At 38.2% G+C, this 16,022-nt stretch overlaps 2 protein-coding genes across 2 annotated transcripts in view; one reads left to right on the forward strand and one right to left on the reverse strand.

The window, feature by feature from the left end:
* Window positions 1-13,205, reverse strand: part of LOC122573404 (caspase-1-like) — a 35,360-nt gene extending 22,155 nt beyond the window's left edge. The window contains exons 1-2 of the mRNA XM_043739707.1: window positions 13,045-13,205; window positions 8,103-8,347 (exon numbers count right to left, since the gene is read on the reverse strand). Coding sequence (XP_043595642.1) covers window positions 8,103-8,347; window positions 13,045-13,148 — 349 coding nt within the window. The 5' untranslated portion in view covers window positions 13,149-13,205. The remainder of the gene's footprint in view (window positions 1-8,102; window positions 8,348-13,044) is intronic.
* The window catches only part of LOC122573403 (alkaline phosphatase-like), a 234,674-nt gene that overhangs the window by 144,930 nt on the left and 73,722 nt on the right, over window positions 1-16,022 (forward strand). The window contains exon 3 of the mRNA XM_043739705.1: window positions 14,389-14,563. Within this exon, the coding sequence (XP_043595640.1) occupies window positions 14,389-14,563 (175 nt within the window). The remainder of the gene's footprint in view (window positions 1-14,388; window positions 14,564-16,022) is intronic.

Below are 16,022 nucleotides of genomic sequence, written 5' to 3' on the forward strand. Positions count from 1 at the left end.
AAATTTAGATAGAAATACGTTCCTTTGACTCTGATATTTGACATTATTTGGTCCTTTTGGTCGTCTTACACCGGTAAAGCGTGACTTATCAATTATAATTGTAGAGGCTCAGCATCGATATGTAATTATGTACGTTCATGAAACTTTCAACAATTACGGTAATGGTTAAACAAACCAACGTGTTGCCCGTGTGTTAGTGTTTGAGTAACACACATCGATATACCCATTCAATTGTCTCATTGTTTCCTCATCAATATTGTTCAAATCGTTAAAATTTGCGGCTTCAATTTATAACCATCAGAAGAGAAAATTGTAATTGTTCACTGCATTATTTAGTACATTGTTCTATAGAGTTCGTTTGGTTTATGTTACGTATTATTATCGGTACATTAATTATACGATTATCGGTGTTTCTAGCTAATACGATTATCAAGCGGTGATAACTGCTCGTGTTTGTGAGATATAACATTGACTGATAATAATAGAAATATTCCGAAATCGAAGGTTTAATATATCGTTGAGAGATATTGAAAGAGAGAGAGAAAGGGAGAGAGGGAGAGTAGTATTATCTTTGCAATTCAAACTTCATTCAAGTTATCATTATTGAAAGCATTAGAATACTATTTTTCTAATGATGTTTATCGTTGTCTCTTAAATTATCTATAAAAATGATCGTACGTAATATACAGAACTGTTACAAATGGAGTCTCAGCTGGTAGTATCGTTTTGTCATAAGCAACTTTAAACGAAATTTCCATCAGGATATTTTAATTTTTATTTACTGAATCTTTATTTCGTAAACTATAAGTGCAAACAAAAATGGAATACTTTGAAACTAAATCCAAGCTGCTGTGGTTTACCTATAACTCAATCAAAAATCAAAGCAGAACCGATACATCATAACCCTTACTTCGCTAACAGCATTTGATACTAACCATCCATAACTCGAAGTATCAGATTTCCTACACCTCTGTTAAACATCCATTGGCACGTGGCCAATATGGACAAGCCTTAACGCGTGCCGAGCTATGAAACAGCTAGTCGGCCGTGAACTGAATTATTAAATCGCGTCCGATATTGTTATGCGCGCTACGAGCGATTGCTTCGAACGTTTTCACCTCGTTCACGACGTCGATTCACGTGCGATTATCCCTAGCTTTTAAACTGTGTGATTTTAAACTGAGCATCCTGTATGCTACCGAGGCGGCACATCGATCACGAGGCTGTTTTAATCAGGTTCGAGGTGTAACTTCCTTCTTCTCTGTCGCGGATTAAAAACCACCCTGGGCAAATTTCACCGGGGATATTTAACTATTTACCAAGCCTGTTTTCACCTTTTCAGCCGGCGCTGCCCGACGAAGAGCGCCGGAACTGCTATTTGTTCAGCAAATAGAAGTCGCGTATACGCTTGTTTTTTGCTTCCGATATCGAATCCAAACGCGACGATACGAGCGCACCGCACCGACTAAACGGCCGAAAAAAGATGAAACTGTTTATTTATTCCGAGTTTTATTTACGAACGAGAGCAGATGAAAAGAAAAATAACAGATTCACTCGAGTATTCTTGTCGACTTGTTTTAAAGAAAGAAGAGATGACGGAGTTATTGAATTCATGAAATATCTTGAAATATTTTATATGCGTGCGTCTAAGACTTCTCCATTGTACTTTTATTTCATTTCAAACTATCTTACAGCTCCACCTTGACGTTAATGCTTTTGTTCGCATTCCGTTTCTTCTTAATCTATTTCTTTGAAAATAATGTTGTATTTTGTCAAATTTTAGAACATTCTACTGATATAAAAAGAGAACATCTAGCGATACTAATTTAAAAGTGGAAAATTAAATCGCCATTTGAGTGTATGTAGGTACATGCACCTGCAATATAGGTATCTATTCATTGCATTGAGATCTAAGTTTGTTTTTATTTGACTTTTGTACTAGTCGAACAAAACTCTGTTTGCGTGGCTTCAATGGGGGCAGAGTATACTTGAGAAAATTGGTGTTCTTAAAATATTCACGAAACTGTGAAGCATTTTACTATTTGTTCATCCTTCCGTTCTCGTAGCTCTATTAAATTTCGATACACAAAGATCTATGTTTAATACTGAATTTTGCAAAATGTACAATGTGTATTTATCCTATCTCGAATCACTATAATATGAGAACAATGCCACGGGTGGAAGCATTTGTCACTTAAACATTTTATTCACAGTTCGGTCAACATTTTACAATAACTATCTATATTAACGGAACGTACCACGATCATAATGAGATACGGTCTAGCGTGCGATGTTCGCTTTATTATCGATATCTCCATCGTACAAACAGCCGATTGAGAAGCAAAAATTTCAACGTGGTCGAGTGGCTAGATGGAAAAAGTTTCTGAACTCTTCAGAGTCCAATCGAATTCACAGGATAGAAGCTGAGCTAACATGGCACAGTGCCAGAAATTGAAGCATTAAAAATAGCGACAGCAACTTTTATAAAATATATAATCGAACAGCTTACGCAGCTACGCGTTGAAAACAGTTTCTCGCAACCCCGTTGCCGATCGTATCGTTGATACGTGCTACTGCTTCCGTACTAGTGCACGATATGTAAAAATTAAATCGGTATATCCGATTCGACCGAGTTAGCTCGCTATACGTAGATATTTCTGTCGACGTTCTGAAATATAAGTGTCTTATACTGTATCTCAAATTTCCATTTTCAAAATCACGATCTCGCGAAAAAAAAATTGAGATCCTGGACATCGCGCTCACATCGTTGATTTCCTGAACTCAATTGAAACGTGTTCCGCATATACGTACATTTCACACGCTGGTTACCTTTCGTACGCTCAATTGGGAAATTGTTTTACTACTCAATTATGGAAAAAATGCAATAATTGTAAAACAGAGTAAAACGGGATCCTTTGTAGCTTTCAACAGTTATAATTCGATAACATTTATATTCGCTTAAATTTAATCTAAAGAGACAGTAAAATATAATATTCTACTCGATGTGCCAGTAATGTATTTTATTGTCATTAGGCAAAACACAATCAACATAGCAAATTGCAAGAAACAGCTCATCGCCCATTTGGAACTAACAGTGGACGTATTTGCGTGATGTTCTGATAATGTTCCGTTGGCGACGGTATTATCTGGCGACATCGTATGAATAGTGCAATGGCAATTTTTCATTCGCACAGTCATGGCCAACGTGCGCGTGGTCGAATAAAACAGCGATCATTAAACCTGTTTAATTACACGCCGTTTACAAAACACCTGTCGACCGGCCAAAAAATTTCCCGATAACTGTAACGACACGGAATAATTGAAAGTCCCGTTCTGCCGGTTGAAATGGAACTTTTAGTCGCTGATGAAATCGTGCAAAAAAATGTCTGCGAACGGCAGCAACATTCATCGAGGGAGATCGCAATTTTTTTTTTTTTTTTTTGGCTTGTCATCCAATACTTCTCTACATATTTCTATCATTTTTATATGTATTTCGAATTTATTACTTTCATTGTACGTTTCAAGAGTAAAAAATCAAATATTGACTCAAGCCATCGGCTTTTAATAATCCGTGTAAATTATACATGTATTGGCAAATTAAGCTGAAATCAGGTAAAATCGAATAAAATCGAGAAACGAAGTACGTAACGTGATACGCGATTTCGAAACGCTCGTAGCCTCCAATACGAATTTTTCATTGCAAATATTTCCGTGTTTACAGGCTATGCTCATTTTTTATTAACCCCAGACTTTCAAACATGTAGAACGCATAAAATATCTAGTAGAATTTAACTCTCGTCCTTCGCCTTCAAAATTGAAAAAAGAAGTAGATCGTACGAAAACGAGCAACGTGGAAAGCAAGGCAGATAAGAGGAGAAAAAGGAAAAAAGAAAAAACTAGCTATAAACGGTACACGATATACAGTCGGTGACAAAAGTAAGTAGACAGATAGTGTAAGTACTAGTACTTGTATTAGTCGTATACACACATTGAAGTTTCATTCACTATACGTCTTCATAGTACATAGGTTGTTTAGTACATAATTGAAATTAATATTTACATTTTTCTGTAAACGAGTCGTATTTAAACGAAATCTCATTCATACCTGTTTCTACCGTCTGTCCAGTTACTTTTGTCCTCGACTATCTCTTGACGCATCCCAGGCCGACGGAGTATGAAAAGTTTCCTCGCTTATTATAAAGTTCCGCGATCATCCGACTTTCTGCTCCACTACGCGCATACGCCCATATATTTCGCGTGATTGTCTCTACTAGTTATACCTTGATGGAAACCGGTTACCTGGCTGGCAGAAGGAAGCTTAATGAGCTCGTTTCATTGTAAGATGTTTGTGCAACTTCTCGTAACGTTCATTCATCGACGTCATCATTATCCATGCTCGGACAATCATGTTCAAGAGACGACAGACCCCGTTATCCTCCCTTCTTTTTCCTCGCCAAACTTTCGATAAAGACCTTCACCGAGAATCATTGATAGACCACTGTCGATATTTAAGCCTTTTTATATAAAAATTTGCCGAATAAAAAAACGTGAAACCCTGTTCGAGGTTGACCAACAGTCTCTGTCAATTTATCCTCGATCGATTCAGGGTAGGTTTACTATCGGGATGAAAGGGAACAGTGGTTTGGTCGATGAATGAAGTTTGAATGGAGTTGTAGATTTTAGAAATGTTTATCGACCGTCGACGTTCTTCTTTGTTTGCGTCACTAGCCTTTAATCTGGTATTGTAAAAAATTCAACCTAATCCATCGTAATCTATTTTATTCTTCGGAGCAAAAATTTAAGGGAGAATAATCGCGATTGAATTGATCCACAGGTTCAGTATTTTACGAATATTTACGCACGAGTTAGCGATTTGTTGAGTGAAAGCTGAAAATATTTTACAGCGGGGCATTGAATCTGTTTCAAAGTAAGAAATTCGGAAAATAATAAATAGATTTCATTTAAACTCACGGCTTTTCACTAGCAGCAACTATGTGCATATCGGAGAAACGTTTAGAGAATGTAAATTTTATTCGAAATTTGTGAGTTTCAATAGGAGGAAAAATTGAGGGCAGAGATACTTTTTATGCATCAAACATGCAAATGGGAATGTCTTGTAAGGGAGGTTTGAGGACTGGAAAACGACGAGAAAATCGCGTGTAAACACTCGAGTCTATTTCAGCATTCCCTTTGCGTGTGACACGAATTTTATCTGACATTTGTGCGTCATAAGGAGACAAAAATTTGAGACCTTTTATGTTAAAAATTCAGTTTAAGGAATAAAACTGATCCTAGATATCTCGGCTTTTCGCTATTTTATTATTACACTGATAAATATTTTCATCGATAATTTAAATATTACTCTAGGCTTGTAAATATGTTATTCGTGAAACCAAGTCAAACAAACATGGAAAAATGCTGGGATCATCGTTAAATATTTAATTCATCATTTCCATTATCAACGCTATTGTTTTCCCATTACCGTTTCAGCGATATTCCCGTTTGTATTACGAAATTCCATCGACTCTATCCCCGGAGATTGATCCTACGATACAATTATGCGATACAAAAATGCGATAGAGAATTCGAAACACCTGACAAATTTTCATAGGCCAGTTATACATCGATATTTTTACGACGAATAAATTTAATTCCATTTCCGAACAGCACTTCAATAACAAATTTCCGCGATCCGTTTTTTCACAATCATTTAACCAATTAACACGAATGTTTCATTTAAACAAAGGTATTTAAATATCTATCGAAGAAATAGGCTTGATTTTGAACTGTTCGTTAGTAGAACTCGCAACGTTGTCGATATCGCTACTAACTTTCAGGTATTGATAATAATCTTAGCTACACGTGATCAAACTTTATCGAACTCTACAGAACTCTACAGAACCAATCACGGTTAAGTGATTAAAATAGCAAGAAATTGAGTGCATGAATCATCTTCCGTTATAGGTTACCGAACTCTTTTCAAGAATTTTTATCGTGTCGAATACTTTATCCTTCTGAGAAAGATTACAAGCATTATTTGGACATCGCGTACTCATTGATCATTCAGACAACCAGCTTCTCCAATAGTACATGACTCTCGTATTCATTCATAAATATTGTCTTTCTTTTTTCAATCATATCGTTCTATATACATTTAATATTATATATTATATCTGCTTAGAGCAAAGAAAATATTTAGCAGACGATTTATCGTTTTCCCATCGACCCGACGAAAGGAGCGATACAGATATCATAAAACGCGGACTGCAACCAAGCCGTTCATTGAAATTCATCGTTCGGATAATCCTACCATGGAAAGGCGTTTTAAATGAAACCCTTCAGAACGTTTGTTGCGATCTATGGATGATTCAGGGGCGTACGATTTACGAGCTTCACGCTTGCCCGACAATGTAAGAACATCTTTGTTCGACGTCGACAAAAGCGTTTGATAAATGTATGTCGAACACGGTGGTGACGCCTATTGTGTCAATATTTGAATGGATCAACGATAAATAGAAGAAAGAGGAAAGGAAAAGAATGAATCGAACGAGAACGGTTCCTGGTGACTTTTCATGGACAGTTACGCTTCCGCTTTTATCCTCTTTTCAAACGGTTTACCGACGATTTGTTGAGCAAAGGTTCCAACGTTCGCCAAGCCACGCGAATTTTATGGCCACGTTACGGCTCCCCGCACGCTAAGCGAATTTAGGAACATCGGTTTGCCGAGTTCGCGACGAATATGTTTCGAATGTGCTCACTGGAAAACACCGTTCCACGCCTCTGTCACGGCCTCTGTTTAAATCTGCTGAGGATTCCGTATAAATTTACACGGTGTGTGACGCTACATGGAATTTGAAGATCACAATGAAATTGAAGAATACAATGGAATTTGAAATTGAATTGTTCCATGAATTATACATGTAGTATTCCGTATAAAGAATCTTTTTCCTTAAATTAGTCTTAGCTTCGTGAGTAAAAAATATTGTACGTATTTGTTATTTATATTAACGAAGATAGGCAATAAATTATTGTTCAAATATAGCCTTCATACGAAATAACTAGTGAATCAATAATATTCGTTCCATTTGCAAAAAGACACTAATAGTAAAATCGCCGATAGATAACAATTTGAAAAAGATAACGATTTAATCGGACGATATTCGTACTTTTTGTGCTTTTAATAAATAATTCGAGAGGAAATGCATATATATAATACTATTGTATACGTTTAAACTCTGAATGTTTTATACGCGTGTATGATCAGTCAGCAGGATACATTTATAATTACACGTAATCGGACGGTCGAAACCGATGATTCTTTTCGTTTGAGGTAATTCAGCGGGTTTGAAAACATTTCGATTTAGAAGGCAATCGCAGCAGAATCAGGTTTTCAGTCGACACGGACTATGGCGGACTACATCAAAGTGACGTTACCCAAATAATGGATACGCGATTCGTTACCCAGTCACGGTCAAAATGAATTATTTCACGTATTATCCGTCTCCGCTTGCCATCACGGATTGCACGCTGTTTAACGAGCAGCGCAGAAAAATGATTAAAACCTGTCCCCGGCTACGAATAAAACGTGGTTTGCGCCCCAAATCGCGTTATACCCAGGCCGTTCGCATCGCAGTCTGCTACTTCGAATAAAAAATTTCAAAGCGGAAACGATCCGCCGGAATTTATCGTAATTTCGCGAATGATTTTCATGCAATTTCACGCGGCAGCATCGAGGGACCAATTGCAAATTGCTGGACCGGTTTTATTTTTGTTTTCAATTCTGTCACGCGTTCGTTGTTTCAATGAGCAGAGGAAATTTGCAAGTTTATCGTTTCAAGAAAGAATTATCTTCGTGTCTTATCGGATGGATCGCGTCAGATTTTACACGTAATGACGTTATTCTAACGGAAATAATTTATAGAATGATTGAAATCGTAGTGAATGATTTTCAAATATCGATTCGAGATAAATTAATGATCTAAATGGAATTTCAGTTATAACGTCGTTCGCTCATTTTTCATCACTTCAAAGTGACTTACGGCGTCAAGCAAAGAACCAGTTCAAAGAAGCTTCTTTCAAGACTTTGGAAAATGTGTGCTTACCGTTTTGCACCGTCGACAATATCGTTTTAACATCCGAGTCGATGTAAACTCGAACGTCAAAGCCAAGGTACTTTAATGTTTGCGCCAGTTCCTGCGAATCTTTTTCCCCGCCAACTCGTGTATCCAGTTTCTTGAAGTTGACGTGGCTGAAGATTAATGCGATACCTCTTCGTTTGTGATTCATGTTATATACTTCCGAATGTGGGTCCAGATTAATTGTGCAACTCGGTCTGACAGGCTCATCCCTAACAAAAAAAAAAAAAGAAAAACGATATATGTAAATTAAAGAATTTCTGTCTTTCTTAATATCGAAACGAATGAGCAAATACGTAGACACAAATGTACTCCAAGAAGAACATAGTTCGAAATATTCATAGAAAATTGCACAAAATTTTTATGAAAAAATTGACAAAATAGTATCGCGAACTAACCTCCCATAGCTTATCTTCGACATATCGAAATCATATCGTTTGGGAGTTATCCTGTTTCTCTACGAACCCCGTTTCAAACTTCCTCCCAACGGATATACACATTCAATATCCCAGAGGCAGTTTACGCAATTCGTATTCCGCGTGGAAACAATTTATTCGTTCGATTATGGCGTCGACACGGCGGCGTTACGCGGGCGAACGGTATTTAATTAGGAGATTCATATTCCAATGTAAATTCGATGCCGTAATTCGTTCTTTCCACTCAATTCTAGTCCGTCTAATATAGGACCTGTTAAACGGCGAATTACACAGCTCGGAAACCCTTCTCATTCTGTTTTACGATCGTTGTACATGTTCGCACGCGGGCTCGCGGATTCGCAATAACTAGCGCGCGTATATTTTTGCCCGTCGAAAAATTTCTCTGTTTCCAAATTTCGTCGATCGATACGGCACGATGGTAGGAAGCCGGTAAAAAAAAAAAAAAAACAGAAAAAAGAAGAAAAAAGAATGAAACCGAAACGCCGCAACGAAGCGCGTATCCGCAATTTCGGTGTCGACGTCGCACGTTGACGGTTTTTATGTTGCTCGTAAAATTTTGGACCTGGAGAAGAGAGTTGGCTAGCTCGTTTGCCAGGACAACGGTCCACAGACGCGCGACAAATAACTTCTCTAGGAGGCGAAGGTCGACGCTAAGCACAATTCTGCAAGAAACTTTTCGACGTTTATGCGGCCGCGAATCCAACGAATGAGCATTGTCTCGGTGTTTGTGTATCGTAGTTTATCTCTAAATAAGATATAAGTTTCTTCCCGAATGGTATTTAATAGTATCATCCATATTAGTACATTTGCTCGATAATAGCAATACGATGATTTATCCAACAGAAATTTCGACTGCAATGGACTTTGGAATCTTTCAACTCTGAATTTCTCCAACAAAATACTTCCAACGTTCTACCTATACTTGCGCCAACTTTCCAAAACCCAACGCAACCAATCGAGAACTGTGCAAGCACGAATTCTCCGTGAACGTTTAGGAAACAGCTGTTGGAGTATACTTATAGAGAGCTAAACGAAAGCATCGGAACTCGTATTTCTTGGGCACCTTGGCAACTTCCGGCGCGCGAATTCGAAAGGTTTGCCTCTGTTGGAAAGGCGCGAAAGCGTATAATCTGTCGCGAGAGCCTCGCCCTCGTTCCAAAGTGTATTAGGCTGTTTCGTACTTTCCGCTCACGTACGAAAGGTGCACGCTACGAACGGAAAATCTTGCTCGTTGGTGGAGAGAGCGTCTGCAATCTACGTTCGCAGAGAAACGCACATGAGCGTGCACGAGTCTGCCGTATCATCCGACGGTCGATTTAATTTTAACTTAGATCGCAATCCCAGGCTAAAGAACTTCCAAGTAATGGTCCGACCGTTTTATCGTACAACTATGCTGCCCTCCTACCTGCTTGTAAAGGTGTGTACGTAAGCTGATCGAACCAGTCGCGTGTTCGGTGGAGCTAGTATGCGCGATTACCACCATTTTCACACGATGAACACCATGTAACACGCCGTGATACTACGACGAATCGGATATAGAGATCGGTATTGTCGGGGAATCGAGCGAGACTTTTTCGACTTCTTGATTATTATTTAATTATTCAAGAGACAAAACGCTGGTTTGATAATGGTACTTTGCTATTTAAGAAGCAATGGAGCAGGATGAAATACAGATTTTCCCGAATGATTGCTTTAATCAATGATGGAAGAAAATAAAAAATTGGTATTTGCGTGTTTTGCTGAACAGTTCTTTCTATGTTTGAAATAAAATAAACGTAGTGACGATAAAAGATTTCGTGTAGGCGATTGAAATTAATTCTGCAATCGATACTCCCACGAGAGAATCGAGATCGAGTGCACCGCGTTATTTCTACAATGAATACTTTTGGTGAAAGCGATTGTATCGCTATTTTTTAACTGTCGTACTACTAAATGGCGCATTTTACAACTGCAGGTGACACGATGTTCCTAAACAGGTGGCAATTACTATCGCATTTACAATGCGCATTCGTGTTGTAGTAGGAGTGTACTCTCAGAGAGAAGTATGGTTGTTGTGTTTGGAACTTAGAACTCTATGAATGCGTGCGTCAAAGGCTATATACTTGGTTGAATTGCGTGCATCTATGTGCGAACGTCTGTGTAGGATTGAATTCTCTTACGGGAGAACAGCGCGTACTTGAAACGAAGTTCCAGCAGGCATAACCAACAATTCCAACGTGCTTTCAGAATTTAGAGACTTCTCTCTGTGAAGAAACAATAGTGTAATTTTTATATATGCAGATATATTCTGCGCCTTGCGTACACTGTGTTTAATACATTGTTGTGAAATTCTGTCGAATTTTTTCAATTTTCTACTAGAAATTATAATCACCCTGCCGCGTGTAGTGCTAAGAGACCCACTTTCCGACTATAAAAAATTCACAAACATCTAATTTCGATATTTAACACATACATATACCGTATATCGTTCTCGATTTTTATCGATGTTATCGCGGCACAATGTGCAAGTTGATATTACTAGTTCAGATTGGGATTAGGTTTTATGTATTTACGTGCATTTACATTCACTCTATCGCTTATGCCATGTTTACTATCTCTGGTACACAATCGTAGCAAAGGTACTGCTTACGTTTAGCTATAAACATTATTACGTCAGAGTCCATTCGTTACACCGTACTCAAATGAATTATACCTTTAGGTACTTAACATCGCTCTCGAAGCTCAGCTTGTGAACAAACAAATGCGTAACATTATGCATCGCTGTTTAAACCTTCTACCTCTTTCATAACATCGAACAAAACCGAAGAGGAATGAAAATATTATTTTCTTCTGTTAAGTAAACATCATTAAAAAGGAAATAGAAACCCATGCAATTCATTGACGATTTTACGCGTCGATTGTAACTGAATCGTTTCAAAACCGTAAAAACCACCTGCGCATCGCTCGAAACACGTAGCAAAGCGGACGAAAAAGAGAGGTGGCGGAACATGAAAAACAAAAGAACGAACGGAAGAGGGACACAAAACGTCAGCCAACGATGCTGGATAGGGCTTTTTAAACGGCTGGAGATAGCAGGTTGCCAGTTGAAAGACTCTTCCCTAGGTGAATGTAGAGACACGCTTTCATGGGCGCGCAGTCGGGCAAATTCGTGCACGCGGACGCGAATAACGGGGTCTTGCTTGACAAAGCCCGCTGCAAAGTGCTTACAAACTAGTCATAAATGCGCGCGGACCTACCGCCCATTACCAAACAAACGTTCATTGGGAAAGAGAAACGAGTTACCGGTATTATAGCAGTTCGTCGCGTTTCCTTTGAACTCGAAAACATTTTGTACCGACCACTAATTCCAGCCCCTGTTCCCTCTGTCCCGACGTCGGGAATATAAATCCCCGAGCAACGATTATAACGATCCAGTCCAATTGAGGGAAGAAGACCGTCGGCTACGAAATTGCGACTGGGAATGAGGGACTGTCAATTTTGTTTTTAGCGAGTTCGAATCTTTTCCTCTTCCTCCACGATTAATACGAAAATGTGATAAACTGGTTAATGTAACTGGACGGTCATTTGGTTCGGAGATTTTATGTTTCTTTTCGCGAAGGACAGGGCGAATTTTCTGCAAATTTTCCTTAAAATACGCATGTAAATCGGAAGAGGATGAAGTTCGACGATTTAGAAAAGAGGCTGAGTGTTTTGTTTTACTAAAACTGTTCCTATCATTTGCTATATTCTCGATGATAAACGAAGTCGGGAAATTGTCGGAAAGAAAAATTCCGATAAGCTTCACCCCTCTATGTTGTGTGTTTAATAATGTGGTTGCAAACTGTTACTAGTTTTTCCTTTCTTAGTGAAAGATTCGAAACATATACATATATATAAATCTCTCGTTAGCTCAATACTCGAGGAGCTAAATTATACTCCGTTTAACTTCTCCAAATCATAGCCGCGCGGTAACACGGTGCTCCTTAATATTTCAGAGTGCAATAAGCAGACACCTCGCGCGACATACAGCCATAAACTGGCACGTAAAATTAATTTCAGTATAGAAATGTTAATTCTCAGCCGGTAAATATGCATATATATGATGTGCTGACCATGCTCCCTGCACTTTCATACACGTTGGTAATATACAACCGTTCTAGATCACGCGAAGCGGTTTCTACGTTTATTGCACCGTTGACGCTTCACACGTAGCCTAGCGTAAGTCACGTTTATCAAAGATTTGATATCTGAACAGGTATATGTTACTGTTTCCGTTGGCGTGTCCGCTCGAAGAAAAAATACACCGCTTTCTCGTATTTTCTGAAGCCATTTCGAGAATACCTCCCCGCTGACAAAATAAAATCCATCATTTTCGCTGAAGATCGACCGTTACGGTGCTAGTTCTTTGCTTTGTCTTCAATATTGTCGCGTCATCAAAGAATATTCATTTAGCTATAAACCGATCTCTCTCAAAGAAACGTTAAAGCACTCACTTTGGTTTTGTAGACATCCAACTATCCACTTCGCAGTGCAAATTTTCATTTTCTTCAAAAAACTTTTGACGTAGTAATTTGTTGCGCTCGCGTAATGATTCCATCGTGAATATTGTTATAATTTTCGGTAATAAATCCTTGAATAATGTTGTCGTTCGTGATCACTGTTACAGAAAACCAATGAGGAAGAGATGTCGTACAGTTTTATAGGTAGTTCCTTATCTTATCGAAGTACTGATATCGTATTCGTTATTGATATCGATCTTTGTTACTGGAATCATTTGTGATTCGCAAAGCAAGAGAGGGAATCAAAGTACACCGTACATTACTAGCGCTTCTCTAGCCTTTTGATCACGTTATCAGAACCGGAAACTCGCACCTTTCCGGACATCCGGACATTATAACAGTGACGTATTATTACTTAAATCGTACGGTGATCGACTGGTTCCTACAATTTTCGAATAATAAGAAAACTGTCGGATGTCAGTACTATTTTACTCAAGGTCGGCCTTCTACGGATAATACCATCAAGATTTATGTATACCAAGGTTCCGTTCTCTCTATTCCATTATGTGGTCTCTGACCTCCCAACTTCCCGCAACGTGGTCGCTAAAGAAAGGCCGATTATCATAACGCACAATGCGCTCGACGAACGTCCGAAATAATTTATGAGGCAACCCATAGAGAGCTCGTGCCGCGTCAGTTGCGAAATGTTTGCTTTACTTTTGATAAGAGCAGCATTCCTTTTATCGTGATAGATGAAAAGACACAAATGGATTAGCAACGATCTTTTTTTTTCGGAAGGATCTTCCAATGGATATGAAATTATTTGTATTTCTTTGAATAATTCTCCATCCTTTTCTTTATTTCTAGTTGCAGATATTTATACGTATGATGTTAAGGATCCTTAATATATTTTAATATCTAACTTTTGTTATTTAATATTTAATATCTCTATTTTTTACGATATCGAATAAAGAATCAATACAACATCGCACGAGATGTTGAGAGCATTGTTTGGTCGATGCTGTAGTCATCGTATGTATTACTATCGCTAATATATTTCTTATCGCTTCTATATTGATCGTGCTAGAGGTTAGCGTGACTCATTGCTTCGAATACAGCAGATCTAAAATATGACTCATATCAGTAGAATTACACGACTGAAAGTATGTGATTCATTAATAAAAAATTGTGTCATTGTCATTTACAAGTACATGCACGCGTTCGAGTGTTACCGAATCGAATGTTCTTCCCGGTTGCGAGTGTTTTACGGAGAATAATTTTCTTTCCCGTAACATAGCGGATATTTAAAACTGATCTATCATCTCTGTTGGTTTTCAGACGTATAACATGGACGCCCAAGTCGGAGAATCGTCGGCATGCGCGACGGCATTACTCTGTGGAGTTAAAGCCAATTACGAGACTGTTGGCCTGGACTCCTCTGCACGCTTTGAGAACTGTTATTCCAGTTTTGATGCCCGTGTACCGTCCCTTATCAATTGGGCGCAGGAGCAGGGTGAGTAAATACACGAACGTCAACAACTAATGCAAAGGATTATGTGCAATCGCATCCCATTCGCTCCGATCAATTGCAACTTAATTGGTAGCATCGTTTACCCTGACAATTGATGTTTTCTGAAATGTTTCCTTTTGTTTCTCTTGTTTTATGAAATCCTGCACTTTGCTCGTTTAAAAATGCCAGACTTCATCGTGAAATGAGAATCGCTGTGAACAATAATTCCTATTTAAATTTTTCTTTGCAAAAAGTAAATATTTATATCCTTTTATCTTAAATAAATTATATTTTATCTTAAACAAACGACGACACTTATCATTAAATCTAATTCGAATATGATTCACATCAACAGATGCCAATTAATACTTGTTTCAGTTACTACTTACAATTCTCTTATCTGATAAACACGTTTGAGATTGATGGATTAACTATGTCCGATAAACGATAAAAGTCGTTTATAAGTTTATCTACAAATTCACAGCCAAGTTTAACGAAAGCCTTGAATAACCAAGAACACGATCAGAAACGCTATTTATACTGACATACTTAGTATTAGTTTGCATGGGCGAAGTTGCGTAATCAAACGGCGCAATTCGGTTGATGAATTTTGGTTAAGATGCGCTGTTGAGTTATTACGCTGTCGATGAAGCAATGCCATAGACGTTGCCAACTTGTGATATTATTTCTATGTGGCCATGGTCCGCGAAGCGAGTTACGCTCGAAAACAGAGCGAGAAAAGGCGAAAGAACAATGGTCAGCATCCAGCGGCATGATCGACGATTCTATGCCAGGAATTACGAAATGTTTGGACGCTTACCTGAACAGGAATGTACCTGAATATCCGCCTGCTTCGAATCTTTTATATTTCTGTGAGCTTAAAAAATTGTTGTGTTCGGAATTCATAGGAATTAAAGGCTTAAGACTACCTACAAACACTTTGATGTTGTAATTATCGTTTATGATAAGATTGCAAAATTCTTGCGTTATTTTACAATCGCAAAGTTTTCGCCTTTCCCATGCAATCTGCCGTTGGTTCTACGCTAAACGTATAAAATTAAACAGTTAATATGAATCCGAGCAACGTTATCACGACAGTAGCGAGATCATAAGATTCGAGTGTTATTTTTTCACGTGCCATTCTGTGCCAAATATCCCCGGGACGAAAAGCGAATTTTCGAGCATAAATTCTGGCCATGTGCAATTCGGACCGCTCGTAGAATAGAGTTCAGGTAACAATGAAACGAGCTCGAATTTGAACGTTACAAGCACCGGCTGTTTTAAATGAAAAAAGAAAAAAAAAATACCCGGAATGTTTCTACAATTCGTTGCATGAGTCTGAAATCGCGAATAAAATACCAGCCACATTTATTAATGAAATAACGGACGCTTGATCGCAGGTATAGCGAGAATGTCTACGCGAAAAATTCGAATATCGTATTTTTCCGAATTTCTTATGAAT

This window comes from Bombus pyrosoma, linkage group LG12, assembly GCF_014825855.1.
Source record: "Bombus pyrosoma isolate SC7728 linkage group LG12, ASM1482585v1, whole genome shotgun sequence".
Lineage (NCBI taxonomy): Eukaryota > Metazoa > Arthropoda > Insecta > Hymenoptera > Apidae > Bombus > Bombus pyrosoma.